The 21,631-nt window shown below is 37.4% G+C and overlaps 1 protein-coding gene across 1 annotated transcript in view; it reads right to left on the bottom strand.

The window, feature by feature from the left end:
* The window catches only part of LOC107193347 (semaphorin-2A), a 183,850-nt gene extending 162,470 nt beyond the window's left edge, over positions 1-21,380 (bottom strand). Inside the window, exons 1-2 of the mRNA XM_015582759.1 lie at positions 21,338-21,380; positions 20,846-20,947 (exon numbers count right to left, since the gene is read on the bottom strand). Coding sequence (XP_015438245.1) covers positions 20,846-20,947; positions 21,338-21,380 — 145 coding nt within the window. The remainder of the gene's footprint in view (positions 1-20,845; positions 20,948-21,337) is intronic.
* Between the last annotated feature and the right edge of the window lie 251 nt (positions 21,381-21,631).

Genomic DNA, 21,631 nt, shown 5'->3' with positions numbered 1-21,631 from the left:
CGGATTCAAAGCAGGAGAAAGAAATTAGTTCCTTCGGATAACTTATTCCTTCGATCGCTATCTGTTCCCTGACCCTACAAGGGATGACAATCATTTGTCTCGCATTACTAATCGTCCTGCACTCGTTTAACGGTTAGAACGCCACCCGTTGTAATACTTGGACGTTATCTGAGAGGCTAGTAACGTGACAGAGTGATGCCGGTTAGGTATGAGGGGTCGTTGATCGATAAGACGATACTGACTGAACTCTCTCCGGGATACGACACCCGGAGCATCTGTCTATCTCCTAATAGTGTGGGTGCGAGAAATGCTGCTCGGCAAGAAATTATAATGTAATTATTATGTCGATCACTTATGCACTGTTTATTAAAGTATTTTGTATGTGGAACATGTGTAATAAAATATTTAAGAAAACGTGTAATAAAATATTTTTCTCAAACAATAAATCTGTATATCATATACAGGGATGAAGAACCGTTTTTTGCAACGAGATGAAATTGAAAATCCAATAATCCGCACGGATCACTATAACCGCAACCTTAACAAACCTAATTTATTAATGTAAAGATTGTCAATTGATTTTAGCTTTGGCTTAACTTTTTTTTACTTTAGTCGATTGAATCGGAAGCACAAATAACATCGGTGGGTACTGCATGTAAGTAATAAGGCCACTGATTGCTCATCATTGATCTAATAATATCAAAATGTCGTCGATGTAGAATCTATAATTATTCATGGTTCTGAAATTTTGTTATTGTAAAAATTCATTAAATGTGCTTAACACAATTTTATTATAAAGTATCATATTATTAGGTTCACCAATAAGTAATCTATTATTTTTTAAATAGTAAAGCGATATATTGTAAAATCGAAGTATAATTCTTGATCTTAGGTTGAGTAACAAGAATGGAATGTGCGGTAAAAATCACTATGAATGTAAATTAAACTGACTGTAAATAAAAGAGGTCCTTGATTTCTATAGAAAAGAATACCTATTTCGTCAAAAAATACAGTGGATTACTTATTAATACACCTAATACATACATACTTACACATAACTGTAAATCTGTATTGAAAAGTTATTAATTTTAGTTCTATTGTTTAGTCTTTATTCCATACAAATTATCGTACAATTTCCCGTGTACCAAAAGGCAGACATAATTAACCGAATACAGCAATCTTCCAATACCGACTAAAACAATAACTTTCTGTTCAATTCTAAAAATTGACAAAAATGTCAAAAATTTACGGGTATACTTTATCAAAGAGTTCTGTACTACATTTCCCTGAACCAAGTCGCAACAGAAGCCAAACCCTGTAAAATCGCTCAAATAATCACGAGCCAGAAAATGGTGGGATGCAAAAGAAGTGGACAATAGCCGGGCGCCGCAAACACCATTTCCGACTCTCGGCGCTCTTCGCGCCATCTTTTTTTTCCCATCGCTTTTTTCGCCCTACTCGCCGTCCGAGAGTTCACGAATAGTTTTGTCGCTCGATGTACCTTTTTAACAGGTCCGCGGTGCGACAATGCGACGCGTTCACTCCGATACGTTCCAAACAATCTATTTACCGAGCATTGTAATCCGAGCCTCATTGTTCCTTGCAAACAGTGTTTTTCTGCCCGTTACAAACGAGAGCCACGCTCGAAGGCGAGACGGCGGTGGCGCAGGGATATTGGGGATTTACATCGACCATTGCACCCCGCAGGGGTTAAAGTGGACGCGATATTTCCGGTTTGTATTTCCGGCCTGGGCCCGACACGTCGCGGATCAACATCGCCCAACTCTCTCCATCGTTCTATCGCCCTTTCTCGCTCGATTTTTCGATCCCTTTTCCACCCCCGTCGGTATAAAAGGCCGTCACAGTCAAAACACAATTACGCCCGGAATTGAATAAAGCTTACTTAAACGTGCGATACAATCGACCCGTTCGATTCCGGGTGTAATTGGATCGATAATTGTATATTGAGCGGGAAAAACTGGACACAGCTGGCCGGAGCTGTAATTATTCGTTCGAACGCATTACAATGTGTGTGTCGGTTCGGTGTTACGTACGCGTCGATGTGAAACGTAACGCGTATCCCGACGACACTGTGGCCCGCACGGTTAATCGAATTTTCGCGCGTACAGCTTACGGCAGTTCTGCTCGCCCCGACGCGCTGAAAAATTTTTTTTTTTACCCGAGTGTAATTATATTTCACTTCTCGTGAATGATCGACCGTGGTGTGGAAGATACACTTCTGTTTTGAAACTGTACGTAGAACGCGTGGATGACGTTGAAGCGAGTTAAATCGTGTCTCTATCTTGTGTATCTCATTTTGTAAATATTGTAGAAGTGGCGGGGGAAAGATAAATTTCGATTTATCGAACTCTCGCTCGCGTGATAAGGAGTCCCTTCTGAAACACCTTATGATATTTGAAGAGTACTGAGGAAAGCTAACGAGTGTCCACTTCATGTTATATTGGAGTAAAACGAACTTTAAACATTGTAAAAAATTGAAGCATTGGTTTAAATGTCAGTAATTTGAAACTTTCTCCTTTTCTCCCATTTTTAAGTACAAAAATGGATTCTACGGATAAAAAATACCATTCATATCCATATTGAGATATTATAATACGCAAAAAATGGATCCTTATCTTTATTCCTCTGTACTATTCATTTAAAAGTATCTTACCGACTTGAAAAGTTAGGGAAGTTTCTAGTCTGTACTCACATTACATATCGCTAGAATACGATCTCTGCTAACAAAGGGAAGACTTACCTGAAAAAAAGAAAAAAAAAGATTTGTTAATTCCCTCTGCAGACAAGACATTTATATATTATACATTAATAAACATTGTTGAAGCATTTATAACTCTATGTTAAGACTATGCTTAAAACTTCTAGACATTGATACTTAATATAATTATATTATATTAAAAGATTACAAACACCATGAGCTATATATGTCTAAATTATAAAATTTTTCGTCAAAGGTTTTATACTTACAGAATATAGTACCTTACAAAAACAATGAATATAGTCTACTATAATGTTAATAAGTACCGAAGCAACCTACTACTTTGTAGAACAGTCTACTATATGTAAATACATTCCTTTGACGGGTTATAGATTCCTTATTTTACAATTACTGAAATTGTAGTAGTGTTTTTGGTAAAGTTTATGTTGACTTTTGACATACTGTACATTTCATATTACATTATATGATGCTAAATTGTGCTATATATGTATTATGTATATTACTGTATTATGTACTTTAATTTAGTATACATTAAACGTTAGTAGTTCTATGTTGTGTTAAATATCATAAAACGACAGTGGAAATGTCATGATTAAAGTCATTTTTAGTAATACAATGGTACCAAACGATTTTTTGCAAACAAAAGTTAAACGTCTCAATTAAAAATTAATCAAGAGTGTCTATTTGAACATGTACAACTAATATCGAGATTAAGGCATCCGCAACACTTCCAGTACTCAACCGCGATTGCGAGATGAGTAAAAGACGAAGAAACCAAGAAAGGTGTCGATCCTCTTCCCTTTCTCTTTCGCACTATCCATAGAATCCATTTAAAAAATTACTGCAATTTATTGCTTTTTTGTCGTTCGAGCTCATAGAAAGTTAAAGAAAACTCAATTATGCATCGTCAAAGCGAGAGCGAGAGAGAGACAGAAGGGGGAGGGGGGTGGAAAATTGCTCTTTTGATTCAGCACTTGACGAGATTACCGAAGGCATAAAGATCAAAGACGTAATAGGATTCGTTGCGTGAATTATGCCGCATAAATGTTCTCATTACGCTTAGAGATCGGACAATAATCGCGGGTCTTTAAATTGCAAAAGTGATACTCGACGAAATTTAATTTCAAGCTGGCCCAAACTCTTAAACAGAGGGCGAGCTCCTCCGTGTTTACGAGAGTCGGCTTGGCTCTCCCAACGTCGAAGAAATTGGGTATTTCTTTCCTTTTCCAACTGTTTCTTTGGATTTAATATTAACCCGTGTGAATGTTACGCGTTAAACTTTCACGGCTTCTTTTGTTCTCCCGGCTGTTGCGAACGTTTTATGATTTAATGAGAGTTTTTCGCACAATTGACCGGCGGAGAATGTATTTAAGTTGTTCCTATAACCGCCAGCGCCGCTCCACATATATGGGATGCATATTTAGTTCGTTAACATTAGCCGTCACCGGATATAAACCGTGCGTTCTAATATAAGCGACTACTTGGCACACTTTCAATTTGGCGCGTCGTCAAAACTAGATTAATGCAGCATTGTGCATACCAATTCACCAAAACATTGTTCACGAAGCTGGGTGTTACGGTTTCTTGATTGTTGAATATAGGTATGCATAAGTAGGTCACGGGGCATTGAATATTATGTAAACGGTTTCATTGAAAATATGAGAAACTCGATAAGCATTACTTTTTCAATCTTTTATATTGAAGATTAAATTGTAATCATGTTTTTACGGTAATTATCCAGGTTGTATTAAATGGTAAGTATAGTGCAGCAGAATGTACACGATTACGAAGAAATATTAAACATTATTCAGTATTAAAAACGTTTCTTAAATTGAAATTGTGACTTAATTTTGTTCAATATTTAATTAAGATGTTACGGGTGCAAAATAAGATATTTTATTGTACTATTTTTCCAGTACACTCCTTTTTTACCGTTGTCATGCATATTAAATGAATAATATTTTTTATTAACTTTAATACAACATTCATGTTTCATAAAATATTTTATTATTCTTTAGGTATTATCTTTCTTAAATATTATATTGCATATTAAAAATGTATTATTTTTTCAATGTTGAATATTGGAAGTGCACTATAATATTTAATGTTTAATATTGTTTGAGCACTCTGTTACTATACATAACGATTACGGAAGCTACCACGTAATATTATATCTTTTACAAGTTCGAGGGGGAGCCGGATAAAAAAGCTACAAGAAAAATGTCGGTTAAGTTTCCGCAGGAAACGGAAAACTTACATCTAAAAAGTTTTCAAAGCACAGTTTCCAACTTTTCAGGCTCCATATAATCGGCTTCTCTATTATAATTGTATAGCTGTCTCGTAGTTGTGGATACGAGTACGGCCAAATTGCTGGCTAAATTTTTAGATAGCCCCATTCTATGCACATATTCCGAAACCCATAAAAGTTACATGACTGTTGAATCTTTACATAAAAGTAAACAGTATCATTTAATATTCACAAATCCACTCTTTACCATATTAATTAAAAGAACATTCTAATCTACATAAAAATTCTCATATTTAATTCCACTATGACAGGTACTTGTATTAGTGTAAGCAACATGTTATTGAAACTGTCGCCAAAAAAATTGCTCGAAGTTGCCTAGAAAAAACTTAGTTTCAAGAATTGCTCAGTAACGAGTTAAAGAAATAATAATTCTCACATTCATTTATAAAGAATAAAACAGGGCAATTAAACGTTTGGTTTATTTCCAGACATCTCATGTCATTGTCATTTACGTCTACACCATCAACATCACGTATTCATAGTTAAGAACAGCGAGGTGATTACATACAAGGAGATAAGGCACGATTAAAGAAAGGGAGTACAGCATATGTGAAATTAAGAGCCAGTAATACCGCGTTAATCTTTAATGTACGAATTTCACAAAGGTACAGCAACGTTAAATTTCGTTTCTCGTGTAATAATGGAGCACACTCGTGTTTTGTAATCCACCGTTAAGGCGAAGCTGTCCCTCTCTCTCTCTCTCTCTCGTCCGATATATTTCACCGTATCGATACAAGAAAAGACCACGGCGATTTCGGTCTACGTAATCCCAGGGATAGGTCAAAGTACCGGACTTACGTCCGTCGAAAGGAACCCCCGAGTACGTCGGGTGCAAGGGAATTAATAATTCAAAGAAGCTGCGGTTAATACCCACATGACGTCACTTGGAAATCGATCCAATGAAACATGCATTATCCCCCACGGGGAGTGACGTCTGCTCGAACCTTATGGTAGGGCCGTCGCGTAGCGCATACGGAACGTTCGTTAAATTGTCAACGGATCGAAATCGCGACCTAAAATAAAACTTTTACGAACCGACTCGGTTCTCGGAATTCGCCTGCCCTGTAACGAATCATTCGGTCGCAGGGAACACGCCGCCGCCGATACCGACTGAAATATTCATTCGCGTTACCATCACCTGCCAACGATCCACCCGATCGCCGTGACAAGGACGATTAATTCAATTTTGAACGGTCGGTGGTGCTAGGTGTCAAGAACTTCAACTGTGAAATAAAAGAAATCATGAGATTATGAAAGATCTTTAAGGATACATAGATACATAAGGGTGATTCTGGCACTTGGGCTGTAGCTCTGTTCACTGTTTAGCAAGCTTTATGAACTTTTCCAGTAGTGCAACGGTGCTATTTGCAAACTGCAACTACACTTCTTCTTTTAATGAAATAGGACGATCTTTTTACACTGAACTGATTCTTTGCGTGATTTGCTGTATAAAAGATATAGCGCAAGGTTAGACTGATGATCGATCTCTTTTTAATACAGGGTGACTCCAAAAGTTATGCACACGCAGGCATGAGGTGACTCCTCGTAAAAAGATAAAAAGATCAGGACGTAATAGGTGCGTGTGCAATTGAACAGGACTTGACTAGCGCGTCTGTTCATTGCATTTCGTTTCTAGTTACTACCATGACGAATACACACGTTTTACATTAATGTTTAAAGTGGATTTTCTCGAAAATAAAGCCTCAAATGAAGAAATATTAATCTATATTTTCGACTTATTCACCTCATGTCCTCTTACACATAATTTTCGGAGGCACCTTGTACAGGTAATAACCTATTAGAGTTTCGTAACAATTGTAACAGCTATCTATTCAGAGAAATATGTACGTTACTTGGATCTTGTTGATATTCGTTAAGCATTTTCAATATGAATGAAAGGAATAAGTATGGCACTTTTAAGTCTGCTCATCTGTGTCTCACGTTAAAGAATGTTGAAGGATCTCGGAACAGCGTTGACATGATCCAATAGTCGTCTCACCGTTTGTCCCCGTCCAAGTTTCACTTTTACAGCGTATTAAATTCGGAATTACTTCATCAAACTTGGGCCCGATTGCGAGTGAAGTCGGAAGTTTCACGTGGCATGCATTAAATAACAGGATATTCTGAGTCGAAAGCGAAATACAGCGAAGCCGACACGGCGAAAGACGAGAAACTAATTAATACGCATCGTTCTTATCGCTATAGAAATGTAGTGACGGCTCTGAACGATCCTTTTTGATCCGAAAACGAACTTCGAACTGCTATTATAATTGGCTGTAAACAGCTGATTATTGTCAACCTTAAAAATTATAAATCACGAATTGAAGATTGTACGAAAACACAAAATTCGGAAAACAATTTACCAAGCAATTTAATATGAACGTACTAGTGACTCTTGTCATTTGCAATTACCGATTGCATGTCACATTACTTATAACCACTGATGGCTTTCTATAGTTCATTAAGATAGTTTTACATCAGACAACAATTAAAAACAGAATGATCTGTGTTAGACAGAGATACTTAAAAATTATTATTATTTCTATAACTATTTTGTTCCTTTAATGGTCGAGAAGACAGTTAATCAATTCGCTCGGATTTACAACATACAATAGCATCTTGACAGCAGTTCTGCCTCTACCTCCATTGACGAGCTGCTATTGTAACAAATCCTCCAGTGATATGGAATGGAGCTCATATCGTATAACTCCGGGTCTTTTCTTCACACTCTCGTGCCTCTGACAAGGCAAAAGAGACACGCAGAACAAACCAAAGTACAGCTGTAAAACGACTATTGTATCTGATTTGTAAAATCTTCGTACAATATTTCATTACTAACACACCACGGAGCAACCGATATTTATTCACAATACTTCGGTTCAAAGCGGTTCTACTAAATTGTTACGCCGTGGTGTTCTGTCACACGACATAACGGTATTTTATTATTGAACGTAACACAACGCAACGTTTATTTAAGACTCTGCAACATTATTTATATACAAATATATATACAAGTTAAACATAGTACATCCGTTCTCTTTCATATCATATCGGAGACTCCCTTTAAATATCCGCGGTTGTCAGCGAAACGACTGACCCATCCACAAATCGATCCTCGAAGTCAGAGGCATCTTCAGTTATAACGCGAAGCCAGCTTCGTGGCTTCAAACGTAATAGCAATATTATATTTTAACATTTAATTTTTTGGCACAACCGTCCGCTACCACATATCCTCCATGCACATATCAATATTACTGGTACTGAAACGAATGCCAAAGGAGTTAAGAAATTTAAAATAAGAACTATCCTGCACGAGCTCTAAACAATTCAGCCACCTCTGCTCGAAATACGTTCTCCATTCTCTTTATATTCACCTCGTATATGTCATAGTATCGAACAACGTCCATCCGGCTCCATGAAAAATTCCCAGGCTTCGCGTGTCGGATTCCAGTCAGCGGGACCGCGTTTTAATAATAAAGGAGGCGTTATAGGGGCCAAGTTGAAATACCGCCGAAATCGAGCCAACCGACGATGTCGTCGTTATCAAGATATAAGGTGGCCAACAGGTAAAGCGGTAGGCTCGCACCGGTATATACGCCAGGCGAAACATAAAATTGGCGGCAGCTGTAGAACGTGCAAAATGCCCGGCGTCGAGCTCGACGAAATTTATGGCTGTAAAACGAATGACGTCGTCTCTCTCTCTCTCTTTGCCTCTGTGGGTTCGTGGCCTATAGAAAATCGTTAATTGTCCGCGCGGGCGCTGGCGTTAATTTGCTTTGATATACGGGCCAATTTATTCTTTACGAAACGAAACGCGGATTTTTATGACGCCTCTTGGCTCGCGGCTATATGTATTTCCCTCGTCGACGCTTTAACGGCGAGGATTTTCCGCACTGTGACGAAAGGTCAGGACCTTGTCGAGAAGATACAATAATCCAATAACTACAGGTTTTTAACGTGTAATTTGAAAATATTGGAAATATTCATTTGATGATAGAACAATGGTGCGCTCTTTTTCTTCGAACAATTGGCTCAACTCCTTTTATTACCTCTGATTTCGTTACAGTCCAGTATCGATACAGACGTGTTATTGTAAACTTATTGTCATTCATGTTTTCGGTACGACATAAAATTCAGGAAATCGTTTTTTAACAACAATATTCTCAACAATAATCCTCAGAGATCTGGTTACGGGGGTTAAGCATGTACTCGTTTCGTACTGTATTCAGTTATGCACAAATTGTATTGACCTAGGAAAGTATTTGTAATTCCAATGATTCAATTGTATTTCTATGTAAGTATTGAAATAATAAGCCGTCAAAAACTTTGAAACGAGTGTCTGTATAACTTTGGCATTTGCAACCTCAATGCAAGTGTTCAATGTTTTTCTATGTTGTGTACTATATTTTCTGTTTCTTTTGCAGCAAAACGACAGAAATATTCAAACAGTATTCCACAGTGCCGGAATTGCGACTGTCGGCGTATATTTGGGTATAATACTAGCAAAAAAATTTGGTCCCGCTTTTTTCCTGCTGTTACGAGCAACGGGATTGGAGTGTAGACAATTCTGACTTCCAAGCTTCTTCTAATTTCGCCAGTGGAAACTTGTCTATTCAAAGTAACGTGGTCGGTATCTAAACTATTTAAAGAGGGACATTTCGAGTGCCCAGAATTTTTGGAAGAAAAATTAAGAAATTGCGAAACTCACAATTGCAAAAATTATCCAATCAAATTATCAGGTATAGGTACATTTATTCTCTGTATTCATTTCAATATTCACCTAGATCGTATGGCTGGACTAGATTTATATAAATAATAAATTTTTGAAATAGAAAATTACTGAATTTGTTCATTTCCATATCACAATAAAACCTGTATTGAACATTATTATATTTTTTTCAAAATCTAAGTAGGAGTAATCTCGCAGAAATCAAACTAATTTCATTTTCTATAAATTTCTCAAGTTTAAAATGAAAGATTTGAGGATTCCGCGGCCTTGAATTCTTAATCTTAATATTCTTAATCTGTTCATTCTTACATATACGTACCTACTACCTATCTAAACATTAAACTAACATCTTAAGTAATTTACTATATAACATTTATGTCTTCGTATAATTCTATCAAATTTCAAACAGCAATGTCTACAATATCAACGAACTTGGTCGCTCCATACTATATGTACTTAATCCATTTGCATTCTGAAACTCTCATACGAAAATAAATCACAAATCACACCTATCGATTTGTTCGCAGACGCTCGTATCAACTGTCAACGCAAGGTGTTAAGAACACGCTCCACAAGTCTTCGAAAAAAAAAAATATATATATATATATATATATATATACACACTTGTTCTTTTATCCTATAAACACAGCCTCACAGCATACATCGCCAGAGGCACAGGAAGGGGTGTTAAAGGTATACAGAATTTCTCTAATTACTGGCATAAATCCAGTGAAAGAATTTATCCCCTTCTTGTCTATAGCGGGGAGGATGGAAACTCGCGCCGAGAGTATTCCAGCTATCGCGTAGGGGGCGAGGAGAAAGTTGGTTCGATATTTTCCACGCACGTGCACGAAATATTTGTGCAGGTATGCGAATTTCATCCCCTCGACGCACCCACTCCCCCCACCCCGTTTCGCAGTCTGTCGCGCGCTCTCCAGATTAACATCGATGTTCCGCGAACAAAGTCCCAATGCGTGGTATTATCGCTCGTGCTATCAGGCAACAATGCGAAAAAAAAATAGGTGTTCCCGGTGCGTTGCACGGGGGCGAAAGTAATGACGTGTGACGGCATCGCAACGACGACGGAATCGAACAAGGGGTGGCGTGGCGGGAGGGTAGGGATTATCGATGTTTCAGTGGAAAGACTGATATTTTTTCGTGTTCATTGTCCGCCGGATTACACGGGTGCGCGTTTCAAATAATCTTTGGTATCGGTAATTTGAGTCTCAGACTCACAGTCGGGTATTTCAAGTGGCCGGCCCCGACGTCAGTCAATCTGAAATTCTTCCCTCAGACGAGCAGGGGTCGGAATCACCCCTCGGTTCAACGAGCCACCGCCCCCGCGAGGCCGACTGTTTAAACGAAAATAATATCGCTCTTATCTGCTGGAATTCCACTGCCCCTCCACGTTCAGGGAACCCCGTGGTCCGAGTAAATCTGTAATATTGCTAATTAAATCGGAGTCATTTGAACTGGCTAATTAAACGGAAGTCATTGATATTTCGTTTATCGCGATGACGTGCGAGGGGGGGGGGGGATAATAGACATTATTGGTCGATTACCTCGAGAACCAATTTTGTGTTTTAAACGTTCATGGAATTGCTTTGTTCTTCGTGATCGATTTCGATGGAACCCGAGGAATGTCATTATGGGGCTCTCCAGTTCAGAAATTCTTCCTTCGCATTGTATCGACGTTGTTAGTGCTTTACGTTTATTTCTATTTTGCGATATATTCGATATTATCCAGATGCATTAGTACCTTTTGAAGAAAAAACATGTTGGAAAGAAGGATTACCGTTTTATTCGTTGAAAGTACTCGAAAGGTATCTCCGTTGATTCTCGGGAAACCTCGGCCGCAAAAAAACAGAAATGAATAATGCACAAATAATTGTACATATTACGGATTCATGTTCGTCAGGCAGAACCATGCGGGCGAACGGAGAATATTCCGCGTGGATATAGTGTTGATTTTTTTTTCCTTTTTTAATCCGCGTTCTGCCCGGCCCTACCATCGCGATGCTATCGAATCCGCTATAATACGCTTAAATGCGAAAATAATGGCGCACCGTCGAACCGACGGCGCCGCTGACGTGTTCCGGTTCGACGTGGGGGTCCACGGGGGACAGTGCCGCCCGCGTTCTAACTATCCCCTTCGTGCACCCTTATACATTATTGATAGAACATCTATGCAGTCGGTGTTCGTTCATTTGCAGTCGCTTCGATTGCAAAAAAATTGATTCTATCGTGATCGATAACAGGAACGAGATTATACGGAAAGTTCTGAGAAAGGAGCAGACAATTAATCACAAAACGAAGTGAGTTCTATTGACTTAAGGGAATTCAAATGCCATTTGAATTATAATATTTCTAATGTATGAGATATTCTGTAACTGAAGAAACTGTGGAATTTCATAAAAATGTTACAATTTGTAGCACTATTTTTGTTTCCTCTTACTAACTTCGGTCACCTGTAAATTCCGACTTTTTTAAAACTTTGCAGTTTTCGCCTACAGGGGAATTCATAAGAAGTATTAGATAATTTTACTTCTTTGATACCTTGTCTTTTCTTTTTACATGATGAAAACACCTTCTTCAAGGTTAACGTATGTTTTCTTATGTTTATATATTTTGAAGACTATAGTAGATATAACAAAAATTGTAAGAATATAAATACGTATAATGGATGTTTATGCTTTATAAAATGGTATAATGCAATTTTTGAAACTTTACTTATTTATCTTTTTAAATAACAAACTTATAACAATTTCGTTATATAATTTTATACAGCAAAAAAGCTTTAAATTTTCATTCCAACAATTTTTTATATCTACATGTTATAGCTTTCAGGAAATACAGGAAAATAAGAAAGCACTTTAACTTTTATGGGTCGTTTTCACCCAAAAGAACCGAAATAAACAATATACATTCAAGACCACCAGTACTTACATAATCATTTTTCAAATCTATTTCATTTCTGACAGCTGTCATAGTACCTATGAACAGGAAGATATTATACATATAGACATAAAAAGTACCTACGTAAGTATGGACGCTTGTCGTCTCACAGCTATACTGAATAATGTCTGCTAACAGTATTCAATTCTCTGATTCCGTCGTCGTTAATAATCGAGAAAAAAGTGATCGATTCGATTAAAGTTAAAACAACATTCCACCATTACTCAATCTCTTAAACTAAACTAAAGGTATCTCAGTACAACAGACTTTCAAACAATTCGAATGAAAAGAAATTTCTTCCTTAAAATTCCACCAGAATAGACAAAAACTAGAGTAACCGAGGCGTTTATACAGTCCGAAGAAGAAACAACGAAAGATCGAGGGGAATAAAAACACCGAATAATTCGCTTTAAAAAGAATTCTTTTCTTAATATTCCAACGAAATAAAAGAAAGGATTACGGAGCGTTTACACAGGGACGAAAAAACACCGCAAGTGTTCAAGGGACTTAAGGGCGAGGAAAAGAATCGTCGAAGTGAGGTGGTGTCGCAACAACAACGAAACACAGTGTCCGTGTACGCGTTACAGGAACAGCGGGGGGGGGGGCGTTGCATTCTGGTGTAAGTTGCATTCGCACACGAAGGGATTCAACTCTGTTTCCCGAGATATCCGAGGAAACTGGGTTATAGGACAAGCTCAGTTCTGCCCGCATAATTAGACCCGCTACTACCCTCCAAAATGATCACGAGGCGATTTAGCCAGAAGCGGTATTAGCGAGTGAACACACCGATGGCAGTGTGTGTGTATGTTTGAGGGAGACAAAGAGAGAGAATGGAACGTGGAAATTTACATTGTATCTCAGGATAAAATCTGCGTGTCGATATCTTGAAATACGACTGCCGAGGGAAACGTAAATTACTTGGTAACGGGAATTTTTCGCGGAATAGAAGTTCCCATGGAGTATCTGGTAACGATCATGGGAGAATTAATGGCGTTACCTGTCAAAGGGACGTAGAACAGATGCAGACCAGCTTCAAGATTTAATGGTAACACGGTACAATGTCCTTCATGTTTGTACACAATCGCATGTTTCGAAACATGAAAGATCGCTCAACGTACGGTTCTATGTCTTGTGGATCACGGAAGCGGAATTTCAATAACTGTTCCATTTCGTCGAATGATACACTACCAAATGTTTTCATTTGGAACGATTTTCTGAAGACAGATTTACAGAACGCGTGTGGATAACACGAGTTACATAGGCTAATACTCTTTCCTGGCATCTGTATAAATTATGAAAAGATTGTGAGTGATTATGAAAGTCCATGCTTTTGTATTAGAATATTTAAAAAAACAAGAATTAAATAAGCTTAACTAAGGTACGCTCTTTAAAACGGAACAACTTTTTTAAAATTGGTCCAAATGACTTGAGTTATTTTGTGAAGTTAGATACATTAGTTTACTAAATGATCTGCACAAAAAAAATTGAAAAAGTCGGAATCACGAAGAAAATTGTAAGGGTCGTTTTTCACAATTTTTTAATCTGTGGTTATAATGAAAATTTAATAAGTACATATTAAAGAAACAAGCGACAGGGATCAAAAGATGTAAGAATTGTCAGATTTACATAATACACTTGTAGGTCGCAAGTCGGGAAAAACTGTAATTTTCAACAGTTTTAATCGTTTGCGTCTCGTAGCAACATTAACTGATTTTGATGAAATTTTCAACATGTATATAACTAACATAAATCTTCGATATGTACTTATTAAATTTTCATTATAACCTCGGATTAAAAAATTGTGAAAAACAACCTTTACAATTTTCTTCGTAATTCCGACCAATGGCACCTTTTTCAATTTTTTTTGTACATATCATATAGTAAACTAATGCCCCTAACTTCACAAAATAACTCAAGTCATTTGGACGAAATTTTAAAAAAATTATTCCGTTTTAAAGGGCATACTCTATTGTAATTTCTATTTCATTAAAACTGAATTCGAAGAAATATTTGTACAAAGTTCGATGATAAGTATAGTAGTTCTAAAACACGGTGATTATTCACCAGAATTTTACAAGTGTATAAAACGCGTAACGAACCTTCTTCAATCAGTCTGACACAGTTCACTGCGCATCGAAGACGGTCGCCATGTACCGAATTTTCGACCGGAAGCAGTTCTCTCGAGGCGAGTGATGGAAGTTTTCGGTAGGTTGCCGTGGATGAATTCGATTTGCCGTTGATAGACAGGACGGAAGATTGATTGCTTTTGTAGTTTAATCTTTTGCAGTCATTGGAAGAGAGATTGTTGCCTGGATATCCTGTGGGTGATGGTCACTGATCGAAATTGTGGCAATTTTCAAAGAACTATGGATAGTCGATAGTCTATTGCCATTTCACTGGCTTTTTCGCTGCAGGATCAAAATATCGTTAATCGGAGTAAAAGTATTTGCGGAAATAAAGTATTTGCCCGCAAATATTTTTCTGTAACACTGTTACAGATTTTCAGATTCTACAGTATTATAGACTGCGGATCTTTATGCAAATATACATTATTATGGACTAGTTTATGAAAATAGGAATCCAAGAAGTATCTTTTCCCTTTACAAAGATTTTGTAAAATTTTAAGTAAAGTAATAACTTCGTGAAGTTTTATTGTACGGTCTACTGAACCGAGTTTCAGATGATCGTGTATGCTATAAGTCCATAAAATCCGTAGTCTAATTATAAATATTAGGATATATGAGACTATGTTATCCATTATATATTTTATGTTCACTCAGTATATGTATTATAAGAATCTTGAGTTTGCAAATGCCATTCCTTTACCATTACATAGAGTTTCATGTAACTGGTGGTATTACCAACAGGGGCTGATTCGACGTGAAAAAATAAGTCGAAAATGTACAATAAAATTTTGTGATTTGAGACTTCGTTTCCGAGAAAATTATCTTTGAAAATGAATTATACACGTATGCATGTTTCACTTTTTCGACATTTTAAATTGCATATTTATGGCTATGAAATTGATAGTGTATACCGCGGGAGAAAATACTCTAATTCCGACCAGTGCGTACAATTGAGTTCTCCGAGTATTAGAAGGAAAGTGGCAAAGTATCCACTGGAAAATCGTCCAAGTTCCTGCATTTAAGCAACATTCCATTTAAACTGTTCTAAGTTACTGTTCAGGAGGACGCAAACGCTGGCAAGACTTTGGAGTTTATGTTATTGTCTTTGCAAACAACGGAGGGCGTCGGTGCGGCAACGACCCCTTTACCTAGGATTTCGCGGCACGAAACCTACGAATTCCCGTGGAAGATCCAAAGAACACGCGTGTAATATGAATTCGTAACGGCGCAGCGCACCGATTTCCAATATCACTGTCGACGAAACGGGACGTGTTTGCCGCACCAATGACGGCTTAGAGGAACAGGAGTAACGATACAAATCTATTTGCCATTCTTCGTCTAAACGTACAATAATATTCAGTTCAACAATATTAAATTGTTTATAAAATTTTATCTTCGGTTTTTTTTTCATCGTCGTACCTATTTTCAGTTACAGTTCATCTATGAATAATTTGTTTGGCGAATAGACACACGAGATAAAAAAGAATAGAGAAAAAAAATGGATATATCGATCGTTGCATTTAGAAGATCGCGCGTCCGCGAAGCGAAACAGCTTTTTCGACGCTAAAATTTTTAATCGCGAAGCTGTGTGACGTTGATGAGCCACCGGGATGACGAATATTTTCAGCGTGGCTTCCATGAAACCCCTATTCGTGTTTTTCATTTCTGTATTCCTTTATGGTCTCTATTTGTATATTTGAAAATTACTGGAACTTTTAGTCACTACACAATTTTACTTGGTATATTAGCATTGATTAATTTCACGTTTAACATGTGGAAATGTGTAGGCTTGGATTCTGAGTCAGCAAATCTATCGATTTATTACACTGTGTCAGTAGAAAATTTTATGAAGTCGGTAGATTAGAGAATACGAAAGACCAGAGGAGAGGCATTTCATTCTTCAAAGATTCATTAAGTGGCTGGCACAGATTTGAACGGAGGAATCAGCAGATACTGAGCCATTAAAATTACGATCATACAATAGAAGTATGAACCTCGAAAGCTGTTCTACTTCCGATTGAATAGCGGAAATAGGAAGACATAAAAAGGGGATGAAATGTTGAACTTCGAAGTATCACGTCTCTAATAATATTTTTAGTAACTCCTTGATTTGCATTTCTGACATCCGAGTCTTTTCCAAATGATCGTTTTAAGCAGTACATATGAGTAATCAATAACTAAATGTCAGCTGAAATTTCATAGATTCAATAATGAATTATCAATCCACATGCATATAATACAATATGCGAATAATTTCATTCTTGGCGCAAATAGTGTCTTGAAATTAATAGAATGCACCCGTCCACTTATCATATGAATAGTAAAAACACAATTCAATACAACAAGTTAGTAAAGTAACAATTTCATAATTCAATTAACTCTAACAACTTCACTCAACAGCTGATCGAAAATTAAGAACGCAATATAATGTACTGAAACAAGCTTCGATTCATGTAATACTTGTGCGATTGACAAAGAATGTGTTGACTTATCTGGTATTTTGATAGTTAATAAAAGACATTGTATCTGACAATAAACCCGGTTAACACGAATTCCGCGACGTCTCGATCGCGGTGAAAGAACAGAGATCAAAAGGAAGTATAACACCGGGTCGGGGCGTGGTGCGACGGCGGTGTGTACACGTCGGCCGATAAATAAAATACTCATAACAATTTATCGTCGGGCGCGATGCACGCCGTTTTATCGACGCTCGTGTTCACTGCTGCCTGAAGATCTTCTCGCGCACGGTTATAGGCGTTCGCAGGTGGCAGAATATATGATACTAATAAAAATAATGGCGAATGATATCAAGGCGGGGAGACACGGGGGAAGGGGAATGAACGCTCTCGTCGACTCGATGTTCTGCTTGCAGAATTCCGTTTGGATAATGCCGTCGTGATATACACGAAAAGAATATCTGGGTTGAAACGGAACACGGGGGAAATAACTTCCGATCGTTATTATTAACGATATAGCAAATCAATACATATAGTGAGTAAGGAGAGTTATAATATTTCATCACAATTGTCGAGCATAGAAAAACATAAAATATGAGCGAGATCGGAATCGACAATTTCCTTGATAAATTGACAATACAGAATGGCCAGTTATGAGAAAATAAGTCGAAAATCTAGAATAAAACATTTGGATATATTTTTGAAAATTGTGTTAAGTACACGTGTTATTAACCATCGTGCACTGTACGAGTCAATTTGGACCTGAACATAAACTTTAACTTACAATTATATTCTTTATCAAAGACACTTGTAAATGAATTTGACACCAGTAGTTTACATAATAACGATGAAGCAACATGTGACTACATTTTCGAAATTTGAGTTTACCGTGTACAAGGGTTACATAGGATTTGATTAAAGTATCCTATCATTATTGACTATTTCCGCTTACGGGAAGCACAAACGCATACATATCGAACAAAACTTCTAGACTTATTTTTTCACAAAAAGACAGACTTTTAAAGTCCCATATATTTCCCTGCTATTAGTGTACGGCTTTGGGGGATAATAACAGTTATTACGAAAGAACCAAATGTTTCTGCTTCTTTCCCTTCAATCAGTATATGCATGTCAGCCGACGTATACATTTTTTAATAAGCAACGTGCACTGCATTATTTCGATAAAATATTCTGTAGAATTATTTAATGTATAGAAAAAAATTGAGAGTATATGGTCACAGAATTAACAAATTATTTTCGTCGCGGATGATGGCACACCCGATTTAAAATTCACCGGCTTCCGGGCTTCGATTAGATGAAAGCTGCAGAGGAATCGAATAAATGATTCGTGCAGCAGAAATGATGAACGCGTCATTTTAAAATCGCGAGCAAAGAGGAACTTGCCGGTGTGCTCATGAAAAATTAAATTAACGCCCGTGTTTGTCTGAGTTTCGCGAAATCGCTTCATTCGACGTCCGGGTAAAAACTCGATGCATCCGGCCCCCGTGAATACGTTAATCACGATCATACGCAAATCAGATTGATTCAGAGCTTTTCCCGTGCATTTCACACGGACATCCCCGTGACTTCGATAATTACTTGAATCATTTCGAATTCAACGTGTGACGTCGCGTTAATGAGGTTAAATACTTCGAAAACATTGATATTCAACGCCCCCCCCTCCCCCGCTCTCCAGCTCGTATTTTAAACGCCATTCACGGAAGAAAATTATGCTGTTTTAATAAGCGAACAAACTGGAACAAATTAAGCAACTCAAATGCGCAGAAATTGTATAACATATTGATTACTTGTAAAATATATTTCTAAGATGACTGGTTTTTCTTATACGGTTAATAATTCATTGTACTTCCCTAAATTGAAAGTACTGTGTTCTTCATTTTTAATTGAATAATAGAGAAACTTCTGGTTCTTCATTTTTTCAATATTTGATATACCATGCTTTTTTCATTGATAGTCGTGACTGTTCTTGTTTACTATTTACATGGTGAATGAAAGGGTGCATCCTATGACATTCTCATCAATCACAGGAGAAAGGAAGACATATTGAATATAAATTATATTTTCATTTTACACGTCTTTCTCGGTGAACAAGTTGGTGACCTGTTCAAGTGAAATATATTTTAATTTATAGTAAAACATGATTGTTTCATCTAGGAGTCTCCTGTCAGTATAAGTTGAATCTGACTTTGCTACTCGAATTCCACAATGTTGTATATTTATGAAAATCTCTTTAATAAACGTCTGAAGTGAAATAGGCACGGTAATACCTATTAGGTAGTTTCAGAACTGTCGTAAGTGCTTACACACTTGCGAAGCCAGAGTAGGTTAACGTGCAAAATTCTACACGTAATGGGAAGTGGGTGTAAACTAGTTTCTACGGGAAATTGCCACAACAAAATAGTTTCGTACACGCCGTTGCCAGTGGACGTCTTGATGTATTACAGTGGCTCAATATACTATATCGAAATTTTTAATCCGCCAAGACACGTACGGTGTAGACTGATTCAAATAAAAGTGCACACATTCAACATTTTTATTCTCAATTTTAGTATTTCATATAAATTGTAGACTAAACTAAATTATCTACTAGACTAAATTGTATGTCATATGTAGGTATGGTTATCTTACGTATTGTTCACAGAACATTTTCTTTTACAATATACGTATAAAAATGTTTCCCCGTCTATTTTACAGTTAATTCATTTCAAGGTTCATCTGTATTGACATTTTATTCAGAAAAGAGTTCGAGATTGTGCTCCGTTAGTAACTTGAAAACATTTTCAGCACGAAACTGGCAAAAGGGGAAGAAACAAAGGTTTAACCACCTTTTACTTCTATCTAAATTGAACCCTGGATTTTAGAACACAAAAGTGACTCCAATAGCTCCATTCCCTACCCAATTATTGCCAGAAATCTAATCAATAATATTACATCCTCAGAATAAGAGATAAATTTGAATCTGAGAAATATATCTGTAGCAACAGCCTAAAAACTATCCTAGATTCTACTTAAACTGATTAAATACTTTCTATAATTGTGATGAACAGTATATTCCGTTAGAAGTGAACTATTTCTAATAATTGTATAGAAACAGCGTCTAAGTTTCACAAAAAATAAGCATTTTACTTTCAATTCGGTAGCTTTTGGAACAAATTGGGTAAAGTGCTATTACAGTAGAACGCTGATTATTATCCGAACTAATAGAACGACAAGTCCGTTCAGATAATCAGTTTTCGGCATAATCTTTCTAGGAGAATCAAAGTTTAGTATATATCATAAAAAAAATCAATATTGAAAGATGGATGTTTATTGCACGGAAGATCTCATGACAACACAAATAAATATTACAACAGCACCTAACGATCATTTCAGCAGCTTTGTCATTCTCCTCTTCAACAACAACGGATAAAACAATATTACCCTAGCCTACAATTTTATATTCTCTATTTTACACGTTCCAAACTCAGTGAATTCTATCGCCAATTAAAGCGGTGCATAATATGCCCTAACCTCCTTTAAGAGTAATGTACGGCATGTTTTCCCATGCGTCTTCTAAACTAATTCTCTCAAAAAACCCATTCGTGACTGCTTCTCTATTCCAATAATCGGTCTCTGCGATGATGAACATTTCCGATAAACGACATTCGGATAATCTGTGTTCTACTGTATTATCTTTGCCGCGATAAAATGCCAAACACCCCCGCGTTCTCTCCCTTGTCCACCCTAAATTGCCCACTTGACCGGCTCTCTCGTTAGGATGCACAATCAAATCCTGGATTCGCGGGCGGGGAACAATAGAGGGGAAGGGGGAGGGGGCACACGCGTGCATGTGACGTCTCGTGAAAAATTGCAACGCGGCGAATCCCGATTTACCGGGCGCCCCATTATTCACGGGATCGACATCAAAGGGAAATCCGCGGGGAAGCGCGGTAGGGCGAAAGGGGTGTCGGGGCCAAGATTTCTGCGGATAGCCGCGCGCGCGATACGATTACGCAATGCTACCGCCGGCCGGTTCTGCGGATCCATCGGCGCATATATCAGCCATTGTGCATAGCTGCCCTCACCTCAGTTATCTTAATTACATCTGTAATGCGCGCCGCCGCAAGGTCCCTCCCCTTCGCCCGCCGACACGGCAGCTAACCGGCTACTCGCGTGTCCGTATGCTTATTTACCAAGAAATAACTTTTAAAAACACTTTTATGTTACTGGTTCCATATAAATATATAGTAAAAGATATAAAGTCCATATTTGTTACGCAACACGAGCGCCACCATTCCCGCGGTGACAGTTGTCTCT

The sequence above is a fragment of the Dufourea novaeangliae genome, unplaced genomic scaffold, assembly GCF_001272555.1.
Source record: "Dufourea novaeangliae isolate 0120121106 unplaced genomic scaffold, ASM127255v1 scaffold1, whole genome shotgun sequence".
Taxonomy (NCBI): Eukaryota; Metazoa; Arthropoda; class Insecta; order Hymenoptera; family Halictidae; genus Dufourea; species Dufourea novaeangliae.
This window is presented reverse-complemented; position numbering and strand designations above follow the sequence as displayed.